This window comes from Corvus kubaryi, unplaced genomic scaffold, assembly GCF_017639235.1.
Source record: "Corvus kubaryi isolate FWS band 111438036 unplaced genomic scaffold, C.kubaryi_AGA036_p1.0 132, whole genome shotgun sequence".
In the NCBI taxonomy this organism is placed as follows: Eukaryota; Metazoa; Chordata; class Aves; order Passeriformes; family Corvidae; genus Corvus; species Corvus kubaryi.
Window position 1 is genome coordinate 6,687,151 of NW_024580666.1, and position 21,396 is coordinate 6,708,546.

Here is a 21,396-nt window from a genome sequence, read left to right on the forward strand (position 1 = left end):
AGTTTTACCTTTTTCCAATCTCCATTATGTTGAAAATTTGATATCCCTCATGCTGTCCCAAGTCCTTCAAATGCTTCCCCTGCTCACTTCTTTTTTGGTAGTATAAATTTTTTTTTGAATGTAATAACTTAATAATGATAATTTGATTGTCTTATTATTTCCAATTCTAGATGATGCTCTTTCTGTTGCTTGTGCAGAGGAAGAACTCAGTGGACTTATCTGTTCTGTAATTTCATAAGAGATTCTCTTATATCCTGGGTCTTCTTGGATCTACCCTGAAAATAAATAAGATTTGGGATATAAAATTTCCTGTATTAGAATTTTAGTCAAGGTCTCACTTCTGTCAGAGGGTTAGCCCTAAGCAAAGACCATGAAAAAACAGTATTTTTTTTAATTGTTTAAAAGAATGACTAGGTTCAAAAAGTTTTTTTGATTTTGTGGTTCTTAAGGAACCTCAGGGTTTTTTGCATGCCAGTGGCTTTTTAACATCTTCAGAATTTGTCAAAGATTAAATTTTGTTTCAAGTACTAACGGTATGCAAGGCCCAACTCCCACTCTTTAATAATATGCTTAAGAATTTACCTTTGATGAGCTCAATTGTACAAACACTCTGTGAGGTTTAAACAGTGAGACTTTTCTCAGCAGCATTAGGCTCAGAATTTGCAATGTTAATTTGCATTTGAGATAGTTTTGAAATTGATTTGAAATAAATCTTTCAAATCAGACTCACTTTTCTGGTGAGAACATACCCTTGCAGTTAATGAGATTGCTTATTTCTGTGAAGAGATCAAGAGGTTTTACTTCATCTTGCATCATCATGAGACAGTTTTCCAGTGGTGCTACTGAATGGTCATAACTACAAATGAAGCTGTAATGAGTTCCTGGGACTAAATCCTCTTTACGTAAACCACCTCAAATCTATTTGAAATTATTGCCGTAACAAGTTTTTTATGCCACTCCAGGGCTAGAACCTCTAATTAGACTTGCCATAAGAACCATGGTCACCAGAAGGTGCACACTGACAGTCTTCAGGAATAATCTTTGTGTAAAGCCTAGTAGTCAAGAGATGTAGAACATTCCTACTCCCTATGAAAGTTCATTATCCTGTCTTCATTCTCTACCTACCAAGTTTTATTACCTGCAGCAGCCGTGACCTCAACTAATCTCTGCATCCATAGCCAAAAGAAGTATCACTCTGTTCTGGCCATCAAGGAAATGTAATCTCCTCATTCCAGAGACATAATCAAAGGACCATGGTCTCAGATGTATTAATTTCCATGGTAAATGATAACTGTCAGCATTATTTAAGCCAGTTTTGAGATATCCAGATCTTAACAAGGGCTAGCAAATGTTTGCGCTAGAAGATCAACTGAAAAAAAGATGGCTGAAAGCCAGCAGGAGTAATCTCACTCCTCATCCAGCAGATCCTGTCTTCCTCAACTCTTTTGCTTCAGACATTCTTGTTAGTCCGTTTACAGGTATCCAGAATGTGCTTGCATTCCCTGATCAGACTGAGTTTGAGCTGTGTAGACAAGCAACTGAGGCTAAATTTGCAAGGAGCTTTGCTTAAAAGCCTCTAATGACTTTTTGGCTGAACATCCTGTAAAATGCTGTGATTAACTCTCACCTGTTAGATGTATCTGTGTTTACAACGGTAATTTGCATGATATTTGTATACCAGGGGCAAACTGAACTTAATTTGTTCCATTGGGCTTTCCCATTGGTTTTACAAATGGTTCAATGATTAAATACCAATGTGAGTATTGGTCTGTGTATCACTCCCTGAAAACCACTGTTAAACAAAGAGTAATATTCAGGGTCTGTTGGTATCTCCGTGCACATTATCCACCTGTCTAAACAAATCACATAAAAAAAGGAGAGGAAAAAATAAACTACAGTAGAATATTTGCATACAGTATTTATAGTATTATAAGGAAAACTTATTAATGATCAAAGCTTCTGTCAAAAACACCTCTTGTCGTTGTGATGTCTTGTTACAAGCATCAGTATTCGGTCTAATCTTGTGAACTAAGAAGTACATTTCCCATCAGTGATCAAAATGCTTTCTCCAATGACACTTCTTTTTAAAGAATTTATCAAATTCAATGAGCTATTTCATTCACTAGACTTGCCTGGTTCTCCCTAGGTCCTGATTCCAGTGCAAGAAACACAACAGGATGAACTCTAAGCCAAATCAATCCTATATGCTGTTTCACTCAGCTTAAGTAGCTGTGTATCATTTCTCTGTCTCTAACCAGCTTTGTTTCTCTTTGCAGCTGTATCTTCACCATCTTCATTTACAATGAAAACTAACACACTGAGCACAACAGTGCCTAATTCTTATTATCCAGGTAACCAGTTTTTTTCTTGGTTTCCACCCTCTATAGACCTTTCCATAATGAAAGCATACATATTTATGTTATTATACTTCTTGCCATCAACATTTAATGCATATATAAGAAACATACCTGCTGCTAACAGTAGCTTTCTGAAAGAAAACTCGGGAACATGTATCAATCATTTACTGTTCTCTCTCTTTTTACCTTTTCTGCATTGACCTGCTTATGATGTATGACAGATCCATTTGTGCCAACTGCAATTTTAGGTGAGAACATTTCCCTTTATCAAAGTTTATTGCTGAAGTAATTTCAGAAGTTGCAGTTCTTGGGGAGCAGATAATAGTATGCAAAATGCTGGAGCTTTATGCTAAAGGGAGGGGTGGTAGACTTGGCTACACTGAGGTGCTAAGGACAGTTATCAGGCTTGATTACTACTGTCATAGTGCAAGTCATGGGAGAAAAGAAATAATTTTAACAAGTGGATTTGGAAGGAAATGTTTATGCATGTATTTGGAGTGACACAAAAGAATTTGATTATCATAGCAATTGAAATAGTTTCCCTCATTTTTTTTCTGTTTTATCTTAGAACTGAAGATGTCACTTCTTAAAAATAACTTTTTTTCCTAGTTAAACTACTCAGGATACAGAAAATCCAACAAAATACAGTTTTGGCCATCTATCAGCTATCATGTCTTCTGACAGTTCTGCAGAGTTTCTGACTTGCTTGTTAAAGTGAAGTTTCAGAGAGGAGATGGTATTTTGAACAGCAAAATGATAACATGACACTTACAGTATATAGTTTATTATGCATCAGATGTCACAGGAATGAAATAAAACAGTAGATTAAAAACATTCAGTTAAAATATAAAGCATTTCCACTTGGAATTGAGGAACATCTGCTATTGTCCAGTGTCAGAAAGAGAGAGGTTTCTGCACAGTGCTAAACAGTAAGCATGAGGCGCTACTGCATTTTCAGTGCTTAACTCTAACCCCTTTGTGGCTTGTATTCATTTACACCTCCTTCCCATGCTAACTTTAAACTAAACAGGGGCAGTTTTTTAATAGTAATTAATAACATAACAGTGCACTGTAGCAAGAATTCAAACTCCTGTGTTAAGCCTATTTATTTACTCATTTTTCAATTTATATTTTCTCAACAAATTTTCCTTTCTCCTCTTTTTTCTTCTAATCACTGTAAAAAAGTTAAGACCCCTTAACTGATTCCTGTCCTTAAGCTGTAAGTTAAACAAGCTTACATAGAAGTAGAAGGAAGCATATAAGAAGTAAAAGTTAGGAAGGCAATCTTGAAAATTTGTTATTGTGAAAGAATATTTAGTGCAGTGCACTTCAGTGTGCTAACTTTGAGAAGGAACTTTGCTGGTTTTATACATTATGTAAATCTGGAAGAAGGTAATGGTAGTGACTGTAACAATGTAATAATCTGCATGCAAATGAAATTTGCAGTGCCTTTTAACTGCCTGAGATGTTAGATTTTTTTGTGTGCTTTAGTATTCATTCAGCGCTTCATCCAGTAGATGTTCTTTCTGACCTTGTGGGTGGGCTAGGAGAAAAGTACTATTATCAGGAGAAAAACTTTGAGATTTCCTATCTGTATTATTAAGTTTTAGTTAATGGTTTCTTTGGTTATTTTTGTGATCCTTTTCTATATAATAACAATGGCAAAATTATTTGTTAGCTTTTTTCCCCCAAGAAATAATGTCTAAGCAAGTAATTCAGCTATCAGGCAAACACACACTGTGAAAAATAAATCCTCTGATTTTACTAAGTCTGTAAAATCTTTTAATTAGTTAGGTGTGTATTTTATGGTCTACTGCAGCAAACCTGTGCTTACTCATCTCGGAAAATATTTCAGTTATTTCACTGCATAAAATAAATATTTTTGTAAGTTTACATGTTAAAAATTTAGTACCATTTTATGAGCAGTGCTCCATTCAGATTAGATCTCTCCCAATATGTGTTTATGACTGTCTGTACAGGAATAGTGTTGTATCTTAGGTAAATCAAATTAACTATGCTTGAGTTGGTAGAGGAATACAGCTATTAACAAAGTATGCAGGGTTTTAATTACAAGTAATACCTGCTCTCACTGTCTTCCACTGTCCAAAGAAGTTGTGTTAAACTGCAGGGTCAAGCCTGTAGTTAAAACTAAATGACCTTCAGAGTGTGACCTCCTGGGAAAGGTACACAGAGTTCAGTTTTCAAAATCTGCTAGAAAAGCCACAACACAGTTACTGTTTCCAAAGTATATTATTTAATAAATGTTGTATAGCTCTACAGGAATGGATAAGTGTAGAGTAGGACAACTGAAGCTGTTGTAGGAGTATTTAAGCCAGGCAAACGTCCCATTGCATATGGATACTGCATCTGGGGGAGCTCACCCTTTAAAAAACTCACAGCCTGAAAAACTCATGCTACAGTGCTCAGAGGCAAAGTAAAAAACTGTAATATCCGTGGCTCCTAGTGTACCAAACAAACCAAGGATTAAAAACACTTTACTTAAAACAACTTAAAAGATAACTCCTGCTGTATTAATGCAGCTGTAAGAGATAAAGAAATGGCGAGAGGAAGATTAGTCTAAAACTAGAGAGCTTGCAGGAAAGAGATTTGTAAGTATTAAACTGATGCTTTCGTAGTACAAGACTTTGATAAGTTTGCCTTCATCTTAGTTACTAACAGTCTGCATTGCAAAGAATTTTGCAGTTTGCAAAAAAGAAAAAGAAATCCTTGAGTTTTCTAACCTGTTTCTAAAATTGAAATAAGCAACCCAAAAAATCATTATCAACTTTCTACTTTTTTTTGTCTTTTGTGTCTTAGCCACCTTGCAGTTTTCAGGTGCCATTTCAGCAGCAACATACTGTACCTACACTTGTATACCACGCTTCATGCCATGCATCCCAAGGTGCTTTGCAGTACGATTTTATATCACATCAGACAAAAGCTGTAAAATGTTATGACTAAAAGATGAATCCCTTTCCTCTGCATTAGACCAAATTAGCAGACTGACAGGAAAAGGAGTGAAATGGCCATACTCATGCCCATACATTTTTCTCTGCTGTTTTTTGGTTTAGGTGTCAATGCACAGTTCATAATGACTCTATGCGTAGTGAGGACCAGATTTCATGTGTCTTAGTGGGAATTGAGAGGACCTCAGACCATCCTTGAAAAAACGATTCATTGAGCTTTCTGGCTTTAACATGAATTTTCAGTAGTACAACTAAGACCAGAATCTCACCTTTAACAAGGTGTGTTAGTATTTTTGGTGTGTACATGAGAATCTGGGACCTTTTCATACAGAGTATTTGTGGAACTTTCTGCTATAATATATCTAACTTACGAATGTGGAAATACTATTTTAATGCTTCCCTTTCATACAGCTTATTTTACAAAGCAGCATTTTTTGATAAATACCTTATTTTGTAACATTATACAGATTTAGTAATTTTTTTGTGTGCAGTCAGTGAGGAATAGCTTGAATAAGTCAAAGCACCATATTAACAATTTTGCTTAAAATTTAAAAACATAAGATATGTAAAATTATTATTTGAGTAAACAGATAAAATATTTATGATGATTCTTGGACCTTAGAATTGGGGGTGGGTTTTTTTCTCTTGTTAAGTCTGAAAAAATTTTTAGAATTCCATCTAAAGAGGAAGAAAGTTATTTTGCTTCCTTAGGTAGCGTGCACTTTCACATCTATTTACTTTTAAGTATAGGTTTTGATCTCAGTTCCATCTATGTGAATTGACTTACAGTATGATACCTTGGTTTTAGTAAATCTAATTTATACTGTGAAACTGAGATCAGAATCTGATTCATTTAGGAAATAATTCTGTAAAGACTAAATTAAAAACATAAAATTACCTGTAATTATTAATGTAGTACTGTTGCTTATGCCCTGTTTCCTTTTTCTCCTCCTCTTTTTTTCTCCTGATATGTATCTTCTTAAAAGTGCCAATCAATGGTAAGTTGCCCATTTGCCCCATGGAAGAGATGTGGAGGGTTGGGAGAAGTATGTGTCTCATAAAAATTTTAACCAGCCCACGGGGGTCTCCTGTTTGTTGGCTTGCATGTCAGTTGACATACAACATTCCATGCCTGGTGTGGTGGCTCATGATACACCGTGGTCCTAAAGCATGTTCAGCAGTCAGTCAAGACATTTTTCCTTACCAGATGATCCTTTGCATTTGTCCTCTTGTAGTTTGTCTCCAAGTGTCATTTTCAGATCTACATTTCCATTGCAGTCCTAGCTTGATGAAACCATAAGCCATTTTGTGCATCTTTTTATTTTGCTCACTCCAAACATTTGCTCTAAATTTGCAGTGTGAAATACAGCACTTTAGTAATCTGTGAAAAATACAAGTCCAGTTTCATTCCGTGGGACTTGTGGAAGTTTCAGAATGAAACTTCTATGCAGTTTGAAGCCAAATGCCAGTTTTAAAATTTGTTTGCAATCAGCTAGCAATATTTAAAACTATATTAGAGTTTGGACTGCTCTGCAATGCTTCCATTGTAGAACTATGGACTTTGCCTCATTCCAATCAGTCTTGCAATTTCCGTGTGTAAATTGCTCCATGGATTTACTGTTCTTCTGGTGTAGCCTTCACAGACAGAACCAATGCTGGTGGTGTCAGAGTTCTGCCATTCCTCTAGAAATCTCTGTACTTTCTATTTCTTTTAATAAGTGAAAATGAGCCAGTACACGATGAGATACTCTTTTTCTAGATGAAACCCATACGATGGTCAGTGACACAAGCAGCCTGGTCCAATCCCATACCTATAAGAAGAGAGATCCAGTGGATGTGCCCTACCAGACTGGACAGCTCCATCCAGCCATCCGTGTAGCTGACTTGCTACAGCACATCACCCAGATGAAGTGTGCAGAAGGCTACGGATTTAAAGAGGAGTATGAAGTAAGTGTCAGGTGTAAGAATCTGATTATTATGTCTTCTGAACTGTTAGTTACGTGTGTTTGATGCTGACTTTTTACAACTGTGCGTACTGCTTGCATTTTACAAAAGATGGTGCTTTTTTGAACTTCACGCTTTGTCATGCCAACTTCATGTTATAAAAATTGCTTAAATATATAATTGTTTAAACTGGTATTTATAGTATTAGATTTCCAAAACCCATGCTTCAGGCCACTTCTGAAGTCACTGATGACATTTTTTCCCCTGAAATGTAGAAAACAATTCATTCCCAGAGGACCTAATCACTTGTCAGCTTTCATTTGTGTAGCTGACTTAAACAAGTTTGTTCCTGTGAGGCTTTTTATGCCACTTTTATTTAAAAGTGATAGAATTGAAAATTCTTGTGTTTGGATAAGATTTGCTCCTCAGCCAAAACCTTTTATACCAACATTAAGCCTAGAGGAAAACTACAATTAATTTATTAAAAAAAATAAAATCAAGACCATAAAATGGAATTTACAGTGCAACCAATGACATGGCTTTTCAACTACAGTGGATCAAATGATTCTGCTGAGAAACAGGTTCCCGGAAAATTTTCAGCCTACCAAGCTGATGAATGGCATCCCATTACAGACAGTAGGTGTAGCCATGACTAATACCAGTAGATGCAATACATCAGGGTGCAGTTTGTTAATAGTGGCAGGGAAGGAGGACTTAAAATAGTGAAGCTGGAACTGAAAAACTCCTCTTTACATATGGAAATTGTTATAATCAGAAAGAACTCTAACTAGCCATATATTTGAGGGGGTTTTCGATTGAACTACTGCCATAATGCTGTTTTTCCTCTATATGCAGTGAATGACTGCCCAGTATATTCTAGCACTGCACAGGTTGCAAATCTCTTTGTTTACATTTCTGTCAGACTGATACTGTCCTCTTTTCAAATTTGAACTAGACAGCAAAATAATTTTTTCTTTATATATTTATCAGAAGGATAAATGTCCAAATGAAAAGGAAGAAATAGTTTGACAGGGGATTTGTTTTGAATGAAGTCTCATAGATGGTTTTTGCTCTAACAAGACAGCAGGATTATATAGTCTCACCAGGGAAGGAGTTTGATTCAGGAGACATTCACACAAGATTCACTCTGAAAATGAATCTGTGGAACAGAACAGAAAGTAGCACACTGCCCATTAGGAGCACTTCAGAGGAGTGGAAGGATACAGAGCACTTGCTGTCATGCATAGTTTTAAGTACTGTAAGATAAAACTTAATAATTAGGGCCACTATTCTCAATAATTAGGGCTATAGTTCACCGTCTGAGCACACAGATGTAATTTTAAGTCCTATTGGTGTCATGCACAAGTTTTTGAAGTAGCATAACCGACACAAAGGATAAAGGTTGAAAAATCGTCTGTAAGGAATGGCAGGATAGTACTTAACTTGTTCACTGCTCACTCTGCATTAGGATTTACCCACTTGGGATACTGAGTATCTATAGGTCCCAATATACAGGGGCTTGGAGGAACACCCTGCTTTGTAGGATTTTGCCCTTTTATTCTCCTAGGAGAAGGCTCCTGTTCCTGCAAGCAAGATCAGGCCTGGCTCATGGCTGGAGCGACTGATATTGTGCCTGTCTGTGCCTGTAGAACCAGAGCACATGCAGACATGGCCTTAGGGCCACACGGTAGTGACTTCATTGCCTGCTTTCCCATCTGTTTCTTGGGTGCGGGAAGAACATGAATGCATTTCTGTAAGCTTTGGACTTAAATGCAGACCTTCATTTGCGGCCTAGTGGAGTGTGAATGATTGGGATTGCGCAGAAATCCTTAAGGTTCGGGGAAATTTCCACATAGCTAGTCTGCAGTGGATCTTTAAAATCCTTTCTATCCCCTGCCAGACCCTTAAGAAAGGAGAGATTATAGCTTGGTTCCAGTGGTGTTAGACTGACAGGATAATACTGGCCTGATTTCCCAAGCACCCATACACTAATTGTGGGTTATTTAATCTGTTCCCCAGTATTATAGCATAGGAGAGCTTTTACTCATCTGAGGGCATGCTAGCCAGGAAAACAAGAAGCCTGGAGGTCTGGCTGCACCCTCTATATCTGTGGCTCTAAGGGAGAGAGTGAGCTCCTCACCCGAAGGAGCTTGTCCTGGGCTAGGCTGTCGGGGCGTGCCAGCGGAGGCAAAGAGTGAAGGAGGGGACTCTCCATACAGGTTCCACAAGCAGGTTTATGGCTGGTGAGGGGACTAGGGACGAAGAGCCGATTTTTGGAGAGGGTCCAGGATTTTTATACTTAAGGCAGGAAAGGTGGCGATAAGGGTAACAGACAATAGGGTAAAGGAAAGGAGGCGGGATTTACAAGGAGGCAACCAATGGTGACAGCTTAGAGGACGGATTACAGGAGGCAGCCAATGGGGTATTGAGTAACACAGAAACGTCTAGAACTGATACATATTCAACTAAGGGAAATGAATGTTTACAAACTTATACATAAAACAGGCAGGGGAGAACAGGAACAATCAACACAAAGTAGGCAAATAGCTGCACCAAGGGGTGATGGGATCTCACCCTAACAACGAAGGCAGGCTTCAAACCTTGATGCCTGACCACCAAACAGTAGAATCTGGAGTTTCTTCCAGGGTCAGGGTGGCTATGGCCACTTGCACCGCACACTGGTCGTGAAGCAGCCTCGTTGTTCATCTTCTTTCTGCATTAAAGAAACAAGCTAAATAGAAAAGGGAAAATTGGTTTCCGCAATTCGTCGCTTCTTCATTGTTACCCCTGTCACTTTTGGTTTTAGATTCAGTATTTTCACAGGGATTTCATTATATCCCTTCTCAAAAATTTCCGTCAAAGGGCCTTAAATCCAAGTAACGAGTTTGTCTGCTTCTAAAACAGATCAATTAGGCCACTGGAGGCCACCGTGGCTTGGCAGAAACAGATAAATTCATTAAAGTCTTACAATTTCAGATAAGTTGTGTTTTTAACCCTGTTTTTGGATCAGCTTAAATTGGTGCCTACTCAGTGTAAAGTGGTTCTTTGCCAAATTGAGGTTAGTTGACATAAGACAGTTTCAAATCGATTTCAGAGTGTCCGCACAGGAGCTCAGACTGGTTTAACACAATTGATTTAAAAATACACCTTTAATTAAACTAGTGCAACTTTGTGTAGATAAAGCCTTGAAAAATCAATTTCACATTATGTTCCATGACAGGGAGTTCTGAGCTTCCATTATCTCAAAACCAGAGGTTCCTTTGAAAAGCCAAGATTTGCAAAGGGTATCCTGCTCAGATCAGCCTCAATTACTGTAACTAACAGGAGTGTGTCAATAACAGAATTTTAAAAAAGGTTCCTCCATGTAGGTAGTTTTATCTTTAAGGCTTTCCTCCCCATTGTCTGTCTCATCTTCCCTCTCTTCCCCTTCTGTCGAACACGTCCTTTCTCAAGGTTTTCTGGCAGTTAACTGTTTCAATCTGGAAATTATTTTACGTCATTCAACCAATACTATTTCAAATACTGTAGTGTTATATACTGTCAGGATAAACTGCACTGAATGTGTTCCATCTGTGCTGCATGGTCTTCATTCTGATGTGTTACACCAATGTAACTGTACTGATGTCTAAATCATCATAGTTAAATAGATGAATACAGGCTCAGAGTGCCTGTCAAGGTCAGGAACATGACATATATTACCCAGTGCGTGTTAAAGAATTCATTTCAGTTTAGCACTTCTAAGCACCTGTTATAGATTGGTCAAAGTATTTAAAAATAGGTTATCTGGCCATGGTCATTGTTCAGCTATACCTTGGGGGATTGTGGTCAAAGGTGATCATAAAAAAAAGGATCATTTGAAGAGGATTTGGAGATGAGTGTTAAAAATAATTGAGGGTATGAAAGAAATTCTGTCTTAATAGCACTATATTAATTTAAATGGAACTTCAGGAGATATTCGAATATACATATGCTAAGGTAGATGTGGTAATCATCAGTAAAACCCAACTCACTGAAAAAGTTTCACTGGCCAGTGGGATATCTGGGGTAAATATAAAATGGTTTTAAGAAACAAAATAGGGCGAAAAAACTCTCTAAAACCAGTAGAAATACAGATCCTTGTTTGGGGAGGCAGAAGGTACTGCAGACAAGCAGGAAATTTTTCATGGAGGATGTTTGCCCCATAGGTGCCTAATTTGAGGTTTGTTTTCTCCAAACCACTGTTAGATTGATGTCTGACTTTGAAAGAAGTCTGATATAATTTCCATTTTCTGCCATCATGCAAAGCCGTAACAGACTAGAGTACTGTCACTCAAACCCAGTCTCCATTCACATATTTTCTTTCTCTTTGATTCCAACTGGAAGACAAATTTGCTGCCACATAACACTTTAAAGCCTTGTGCTTCTGGGGCCCTATTCTGAAATCTTGAAAGTAGTCGGAAAACGAAGTATTTCTTTAATGTTATGTTAATACAGCTACTGGTAGGACCCATCTGGCCCTATTTTTTCCTGCATGTTCCTTGTGACTGCAACTAACCTTTCTCACCTCCAACCTGTACATTTTTATCACAGCTTTTTCTCTGATTTTATTTGATATTCTGCAACACCAGCTGAGACAGTCAGTACCACAATCAGTGCAGGTTATTTTCTATCCCACAAGACACAAGTTGCACAGAACACAGAAAGACTCTGGAACAATGGGTGAGGATGGGGGCTTCAGTCCACAGTGTAAATGAAGGACAGCATCTGTGTCTTCAAGAACCAGGAGCAGGTAACTGTTTCTGTTTCAATTTTTGTAATAAAGAGGAAAACTCATTAGGGATTATAAATGTAACAGAGATAGAGATAGAGATGAGATATAGAGATAGAGATAGAGATAGAGATAGAGATAGGGGTAGAAGTAAAATAGTGGAAACTTGTCCAGTGAAAATGGCATGGAAAATTGTTAGAAATATTCATCCATAGAGATCACTGCTATTATTTTTTTTTGAAGTTTCAGCTGTTTAGATGGAGCTCAGAATACTCAGTGAATGCCCAGTTCAGTCGTCAGTCTTTAATAGTGGAAAGTTGCAGTGGTTTGATTAAGCCATATATTACTATGTAAGTGTTCTCTCATATACAACAGGGGATAACCCCAACAAATGGGGACATAGAGGTCATTTATGTGAGGCAGGTACTCTTCCTTTATCGAGGAACGTCGTTCAGACATAACCAGTTTCTTCACATTGCTCTGGGATCTGCAAAAGCCTTCCATCAATACCAGGAAACTTGTTAGTGACTGGGATTATCCCAGACTCTTGGGCACTAGAAGACTCAGTGCTGTGGAGGTCACATGTAGGGAGGTTGAAAGAAGTAGTAAAAATGAGCGACTGTCTTATCCACAAAGCATGTTTGGGTTTGTAAATCCTAAAGTACTGCAGATTAATACCAAATTGTTGAAATAAAGTAATCCCAAACCTGAAACTACATTCATTGGTAAATAGCCTATGTTAGTAGTGACAGCTTCCCAGTGCATGCAAATACTGGTTTAAGTCTCGTAGAAGAATGGGTGATTTCCAGTTGTTGATCAGCAAGAATCAGTTGTCAACAATTTTAACTGTATGACAGTTGGGATTTTTTTTCAGTTCAGAGGAAGGATGCTCAGTTTACTGAATGTCTGTTGTTGTCAGCAAGTTTTATGCAATTCTAAATCTATCCTCTATCACCCTGAATTTCTCTTCTTAACAGATTTCACATGGATGAGAAGTGCTGTCACAGTGCTTAATAACATTCATGTGACACTGCCTTATGTCACAGTGTGGTTAACTGCCCAGTGATCAAGATGTCCCACAACTTTCTAAATCACACTGTTTCCCTCTCCCACTCTTCCTAAATGTATTCTCCTCTGATTTAAATAAAAGTGCATGTATATGCAGAAACAGGTCTTTAATTTGTTTTGTTTAAGTAGGTTTAATTAGAATTTATTCTTATCACAGAGAATAGATTTAGACAGGTCATGGCTTCATTAGAAAGGCTTTGTGCTTTTATCTGTTTGAATAGTAAAATTGCAGGGGTGTACAGACTAGAACACTTCCAGTATCCTTAGGATTACTCTCAGTGGGATGTAGGCAGCTGTTTGCTCATGCTGTGATTCAGCTATTTTTGGTACTGATCAGTCTGTGATTTACTCGGGTATGGACCTCTTGTTTTCTTCTTCTCAGTAGCCTAAACAGTGTGAACTGTGTGTGATCTCAGGCAGCAAGGACACCTAACAAGAACAAAGATACCTAATTCAGCTAAATGTTTTCTTCATGAAAGTCTGCCAGACTCAGTCTTGTATGTAAAGTTTAGACCATGTTTTGAGGAAAGCCTGGTAGCTTTAAAGTGCATCTTTCATGACCACTGTATCCCTCTAAGCAGTTAAAACAGAGACTGGTGGTATTGATCCACTCAGAAGAATGTTGGTCCACTCAAAAGTCGTGAGATATAGATCCTTAAGCTGATCAATTGGATGGATAAACGAGTGCAGGTTGTTCTTGTGTAGGAACTCTGGCAGCTATTTCAGTCATTTGCTGCTTCTACTGACTCTGGTAGTCCTGGTTCATGCTGAGGCAAACATATGAATGAGTACAAAATATGTCAGCAAGAAAAAATGTGCTGTAACATGTTATTTCTCATGGACCTGAAGATGCCCTGGGAGTCTTTTCCATGTTCAGATATTTAGCAGACATTTGTTTCATATCTCAGCATAGCTGGACTGAAAATGTAAAGCTAGTTTAAAGCATCTTAAGCACCTCTGATGTTATTCCTGATCCTTAATGAGTCTACATAAGCGTTCAAAATGGGTCATTTTAACTGTTGCATGCAGTTTTGTGGATGTCCCTCTGGCGCTCCATTATCCCATGGTAATAAAGTTTCAATTTGCTTTAAGAGGTTGCGGGGGTCTTTCCCATCTTAAGTCCAGCTGTCACAGCTGTCTTTCAAAACTAGTTTTAATCTTCCTCCCCTTTTTCCTGACCTATGACTCCCATCATTAGGATCTTTTATTCTCTGAAGACATTGCAAAATCTTTCTCAATTTATTCTGGAAAGATTTGTGGGCATATGCAATGTGAAATTGGGGCAATAAAAGAAATAGTTTACAAGTTTCAGTGATTGTTGTCAACTTAGTACCAAGCAGATCTTTGAAAATCCTGTATCCACATGTGATAAGTGCAAGTAATTAACACAGGAATTATATAATACTAATGGAAATAATTAACCTTTTCCATCCTACTGCTTCCTTCGTACATGTTTGGATGTACACAGAGATATATTCTTATTAATAACAAACACACATCATTCCACTATTTTAGCATGTGAAATCTGTTGGACATTATTCTCCTGCCTGTCTTGTCTTCATCATCCCCTTTGGCAGCCACAGGTTGAGCAGCAGTCAAACTGTACTAAGCAGACTTCTGAGTCTATTTTACTCTGGTTGTCCATTAGTCAAGTCATTTTTGCCAGCTGATCTTGCTACAATGCTTTTGCTAGTATCAAATTCATGCTCTCTCTGTACCTATTGAAATCAGGGTTTAATTTCAGACTTAACCAATCTATGTATTGTTATGGGCTATTGAACACGACAGTAGGAAACTAAATGAGGCCAGTGGACGTCATTTCAGTCATACTGTGAGTTTCCAGAGGGAAATCCGCTAGAATGGCTTTAATGCTCACAGCAGTAAGGTGATAGGTTAAACATTCTAAGTGCTAGTGACAAGTATGATTTGAAAGAAAGAAAAGTTTTTGAAACGTTGCAGGCTATTTGCTGCGTATTTGCACCAGCCTGACTTATTAATTATTCAAATAAGACATTGAATATTTGATCAGAATCTGTAATCCCTTCTTCAGTTAACATATTATTTACTTTTGAAAAGTGCTGATGTACCATACTTTTCCCATTGCACCTGCAAAAATGAATTGGTCCAATTTATGTGCACAGAATAATATATTGTGCTTTAATGTTCAAGATATTATTCATTACTTTCTACTCATATAAGCCTTCTTACCTTCTTCATATTTTATTAGTGCCCTTTAAAAAGACATAAAAAATCAGTCATGTAGGTATTCCATTTTAAATTATGCAGATGATGTTAAATGCAATTATAATCTATTCTTTATTAATTATAGATACACTCTGTGTTTTCTATAAATTGCATTTATTCACTACAAATAATTAGGCATTTTAGTCCATTGCTGGTCTCATGACCAGAGCATTATTACTGGCTGTTTGTAAAGTGAGAGGAACACTTTTCAAATCAAATTAGCATAATTTAGCTATTAGGGTTTTCATTTAGCATCACTTTATCTACAGCATATGTAAAATATGCAGTATTTTCTATAATGCATTTGTTTTAAATAAGTTAAAGTTGCCACTACCAAGTTTTTCAGGAAATGAAAATATGTGTTTTTATGTAGCCTGTGGCTCAGTATATCTTTTAAGAAGTTTTCTATCTGGAATACAAGACTTCTTCTTACGTGTTTCCTGTAGTGCTTTAGTGATTGTCCTGTCAATGGAACAGATGCTCATAATTTTCTGGCAGGAATGATTTCTTTTTGTAACAACATACTGATTTGATGGGCCCAAAAGAGTCTGCGGGAAGTTCTAAGTCCACTGAAAATCTGCCAGGTGGTAATTGGGCAGACAAGGGGGCTGGCAAGCTTCTCTTCTCTCTTGCTGGTTTCCTGCCATTGCCTCTGTCTCTGCATGATAGCTGCTCCCCTGGTTACCCATCGCTCTGGATCTCCATGATGCCCCTGCCCTCACTGTTGTGGGGCTGTGCTGTTTGCTGAGCTGCTTGGCTCTGCATCTGTCTCATTAATTAATAGTGAGGTCTCCGTGGGTCCACAACGAGTCATTTCAGTGGTGTAGGGGGCACAGCCTGCTAAAAAGCTGTGAGAAGATGCAGGCACCTTGGTCAGGCAAAGATTAGCAAGGTAACGATGGGCAGAAAATCGGCCTCCAGGGCAAAGCTGATGGGAAGTCTGGAGTACCCATGGAAACAAAGGAGCCCAGGAGTGAGCAGAAGGAAAAGCAGGCTGGCCTTGGGGACTTGTGAAATACTGTCAGTGAGAGTCAGTATTTCAGAAATGACATGAAGGCAGCATCAACCATGTAAAATTATTGGAGTTACTGGGTGTTCAGCTCAGTTCAAGACTGATGAAAATTCATAATATTGACACTTCTTCACAAGACAGAAACAGCAGGTCGGAGTCACTCTACGTAAATCCACACACAAAAGCTGAAAGGTTTAGGTCTAGAACATGATTTGGAAGCCAAGACAGGGAAGACCTTAAGCACATGTTTGAGTTCAGTTGGTTTAAATGGGATTCAAGGGACTGTTTTGAAGTTGCTTTTAATATACCTTCTTTCCTGTTTTACATTTTACCGTTTACATAAATGGAAGCCACACAAGGGACATCAGAAACATAATAGTTTAGACATGCTCATATAATGGTGAAGAAGCTTGAATGTCTGTCCACAAGAATGGTGCAGTTTCTTCCCCTTAAGATCTTAAAAAGATTCGTGACTGACAGTGCCCTGCTTTGGTCTGTGTTAAGAATAAATGGCGTATGTTTCTGTTAAAATCAGCTGAGCTCAGTTATTACTCATCTAGCTTTAAGGTGCTTGCCTATGCTATAATAACTGTTCTTAATATATTAAGAAAAGAAGTTCTTTTTTCTACAAGACAGATGTCTGGGTCCCCAAGAGACAGGCTGTCTCTGCTCTGCTCACCACACACCAAAGGGAATGAAAAGAAATGAGGACCTGCTTTGATGCACAGGCTGGGGCTGTTCAGAGGCAAACATAGCTATTGCTGCCTTTGGCTAACAAAGGGAGCCTGCAGTAAAGGGGGCATAAGCTCTTTTTGTGAAATTGTAGATTTTTGTCTCTGTCCTAGGCATAAAGGGTTCCTTTTTGAATAGACTGCCTCCTACTGCTTGCTCTGGGATGGTGGAAGCTTCCGCACAGTACAGTGTTGGTTCCTGAAGTAAGCATAAAGTTTTAGTTTCTGATTAGTCTGGGAGAAGACAACAGAAATACTTTACCCTTGATGCTTAAATACTTGGCTTTATCACAGAGCTTAGAGTTTTGATGTGAGATAATATTGCCTTTCAGATTGTCTATAGTAAATATTTTTACATGAGCAATCCATGTGCTTTTCCTTGCCAAGAATGATGGCCAAGCAACAGACTTCCAGTATAACATAACAAATGTTAGAAAGGTAGGTCAGATCCTGTATCCTCTACTCAGGAAGTAACAGTAAAAGCAGCCACCTCCAACCCCACACGAATAGTTAGAAAAGAACAGAGGAGACTTAAACAGATGGGGAAAAGCTTGTAGGGCAAAGCTCTTTTTAGATTTTTCATGTCCTTCCAAAGTCCTATGAATCTAAGCATGACTGTCAAGTTGAGACACATGCTTTTTAATCTTGAGAAAGTCTGCATGCAACAGTTCTTCAGTCTTTTGTGATGCCAGTATTGCTCTTCTATGCGCTGTCAACCATTAGTCATTGCCAGAACACTTTAGTGTATTGTTTGCTTGAAACATATTTCAGAACATTATCTGCTGAATTAGGCTGTGATATCTGCTGAGCTTTTGTTCACTTAGCCTTGATTTTTATCTGCAGCTGTTTCTGTTTGTCATCGGTGTCTCTGGTCAAGCTGGACAAAGAAAACTAAAGTAAAGCTCTGCCTTTCCAGTTCATGATTTTGCTCATTCACCCACTTTTACATCAACTGCACCTTTTATTCTCTGTGTAACACTGTTGTACACAGCTTCCGTAAGGTGGGCATAATAAACTTTGTAAAGATTATGTACGTAAGGAAATCCTTAAAAGTGACACAGAGCCACTTTATCACCCCAGTACTAAGTCTCTACTTTCTTACCAGGACAGTGAAATATCACTCATTCCAGGCTGCCGTAGTACCCCCTTAGGGTATTCTGAGCTGTGCCAGAGATGAGTGTTACTTCTGCAATGCTAACAGCAATTATTCATTATTCCTTATAATACAGGGTATCAGCAGCACCCAACAAAGCTATTAAGCAGCAGGTTTAAAATGAACAAAAGGAAATATTTTTCACACAGCACATAATTACATCATGGAGCTCATTGCCTCCAGATGCTGTGAAGGCAAAATTATAAATGGGTTAAAAAATGGGCTAGACAAATTCATTATTAAACACAATGGCTGTGTGCAGTCTCTGGCTGAGGAAGACATTGCTCAGGAAAGCCATTGATTGCTAGAAGCTACAGGGGTATGCTGGGGAAAGATTCATTCTCTATTTGCTCTATTCTTCATACTTTTTAATAAACATCTGCTACTAGTTCTGTTGCAGAAAAACTAATCGGTTGTATGGACCTCTGGTTTGACCCAGTATGGCTGTTAACACACATAAAGAGGAAAAAAAATAAATCAATGCTCCTGTATATACACAGCAAACAATGTGATGTGAAATGGTAATTCTTTCTTTTTTTTTCCCCATAGTGGTAGTCAATTTTATAGAGCTAACATCACTTCAGCTTCTAAAGAACACAGACTGCTCTTTTAATCAGATAGCATCCTCAGTGTTTTCTAGTTCTTTTATTCTACTAGCTCTTCTCCTAGTTCACTGTCTTACTGGTGGACTACAGGACTGCTGTGGACTGGGGCTGCAGCTTGATGATGCTGTAAAGGGAAAGAGAAAAAACTAAATTCAGTTGTAAAATACTTTTATATAAAATGCACGTAGTTGCTATGCTAAAGCCTAATCCTTGAGCCTTTATTCTGAGCAGTGCTTTATTCTGTAAAGAATCTTGTTTCCATTAATTAGACCCTTTCGAGACAGTTCTATTATTTACAGTATGTTGAGGAAGTGGAATTAAATTCCTAGTGTGGGCAGTAAACCACTTCTTCTCATGTTTTGGAGAGCAAAGGGGGCGCCGTTGTCTGAATTTTTGAAGTTAAACAGGTTGAGCTTCCAAACCACACCAAAGCGTTTGCTTTGGTTTTGCACTGGGAAAAACATTTAAAATCTAAGCAAATTTGGTGTCTTGCTGCTTTCCTAGTAGTTCTATACACATTTCAGTTTTGCCACTGACTTTTTAATTGTCTCTTCTTTTACAACATCAGCAGCTTGAATTTTAAGTTTTGATGGTTACATTGTGAATCAAGTCTATAGAAACGACAGTAGCTAGAACATACAAAAGTGTTTGAATACAAGGAAAATCACATAAATTGCTCATGCTTTTTATATGTCTAATTGTAGATCTGGTTTGAGATTGACATATTATCCCTCCATTTGTCAGATGTTTGCACAGCATTTGTGTTTATTTTACTGGTATTTACTAAGCACATGTATCTCTGGCACACAAAGAAAGCTAGAAAAGCCATGCTATGTGCAGGATTTAGGGCTTCTTTCAAGTTTAACTGTTTTGTGGATTGCTTTTTATTTCTTGTTATTGAGGCCGTGTGTTTCTTATTTTTGGTGACTTTTTTTAAAACACTAATCCTGCCATTAGTAGATATTTGAACATTGCTGAGGTAGAAGGACAGTCTACCTGGGAAGCAAATGTCTTTCATTTTGACATAACTAGGAGTATGTTTTCTTTTAGTTGAAGTGTGCTACAGTGAAATTGCTTTAAATACCTTACAGGGGATCAGGTTGAATCTTTTTTATATAGTCCTTTTCCAAGGGCCAAGAAACTAATAAAGGTACCAAGTTTTTGTCTTGCTGCACACTGACACAGAGGTCTGCTTGTGCTTCATCAGTATTTACACTCACTCTCTGCCGGAGTCCCTGGAAACCTGACTGACCAATCTGGAAGTGTAATAGTAACATGATTTTTTTGGTATAACGAACTATTTGGATAGTGCTACCCATATGACTGTTCTAGTGTGGAGCAGCAGTGTTCCAGAGTGCTCAAGCTTAGTCGTGCAATAACACTGGAAAAAGAAAAACTAAAAAGATTGCTTTCCTCTCTATGGAGAAAAAGGAAAAAAATACTCTATAGAAAGTACTATTTTTACTGTCATTAATACACACCACATACTTAAAAGCTGAAATTCATGTGTATAAAGCAGTGAAATACTCCATTCACCACACAGTTTCAACCCACTCGTGGAAAAGTTTCAGCATCTCATGAAAAACAGAAAAATTATCTTGATTTATGCCAGAATTCAAGTCGGATCTGGTATCATATCAAGTGTTTGTGTTTTAAGTGATATGACAAGTTTAGTTGCCAGCTATTATGACTACAGTGAAGTTACAGAGAACAATAGCTTCCAAGTTCAGGTACCTAATACAAAGCAAAATAAACCATACTTTTTTGGGGTATTGTCTCAGATATACTTTTAAATATATTCTTACGGAACTAAGATTCAGGTTGACTTACGGCAAGGTAGGGAGCCAGAGTGGGACATGTCAGACCTTATCTCTCTTTTCAGCTACTTGAACAGAGGTTGTAACCAGGTGGGAGTCAGTCTCTTCTGTGAGGTAGCAGGCAACAGGACGAAAGTAAATGGTGTCAAGTTGGTTCCAGGGGAGGTTTAGATTGGATATTTATTATTACACCTAATGTCAGGATTGGAACATTTCAGTGCCAGGTCACTCTTGTCCATCTAGGTCACTCTTCATCATTTTGTCCTGTTCCATTTGCAGAATTTGGCTCATGGAGTTTAATAATAAATCTAATAAATATGGACTTTATTGGATTGTTTTAGACTACTAGTAATTGGCTTAATGAGAAACAGATGCCTGGAATCTTTGTATTGTCTTCTAAGGGAAATATTTATATAGAGACTCAAATTTTTTAAAGTTTTGTTTTATAGAGGGATGCAGAGAATAAAGGCATCTGCTGCTATTCAGCAGAGCTGTTATAATGTTGGCTTCCCTCAATTAATCTAGCTTGAGTGCAGTGTTCTAATGAAAGGAAATGTAGAATAAAAATTTAGAGCTGCAATGTATATAAATCTTGAAATGTCCATGGATTGCTGATAAATTGCTGTGTTTTGTTCAGTTTATGCAAAAGAGAAAATCAAGAAGCAGATTGAAAAGCCAAAATTATACATCAAGTCATTAAACCTCAATCTTCATTACTGAAGAATTGTTTTGATACTCAGCAAGATCAGAAT

General features: G+C 37.7%; 1 protein-coding gene across 13 annotated transcripts in view; it reads left to right on the forward strand.

Annotated features, from left to right (window-relative positions):
* Positions 1–21,396, forward strand: part of PTPRM (protein tyrosine phosphatase receptor type M) — a 454,918-nt gene that overhangs the window by 361,255 nt on the left and 72,267 nt on the right. For 4 of the 13 annotated variants that reach the window (XM_042031118.1, XM_042031148.1, XM_042031181.1 and 1 more), the window contains 4 exons: positions 2,277–2,351; positions 2,579–2,605; positions 6,310–6,321; positions 7,083–7,270. In XM_042031118.1, coding sequence (XP_041887052.1) covers positions 2,277–2,351; positions 2,579–2,605; positions 6,310–6,321; positions 7,083–7,270 — 302 coding nt within the window. The remainder of the gene's footprint in view (positions 1–2,276; positions 2,352–2,578; positions 2,606–6,309; positions 6,322–7,082; positions 7,271–21,396) is intronic. The other 9 variants (XM_042031154.1, XM_042031172.1, XM_042031209.1 and 6 more) reach the window with 4 other exon arrangements.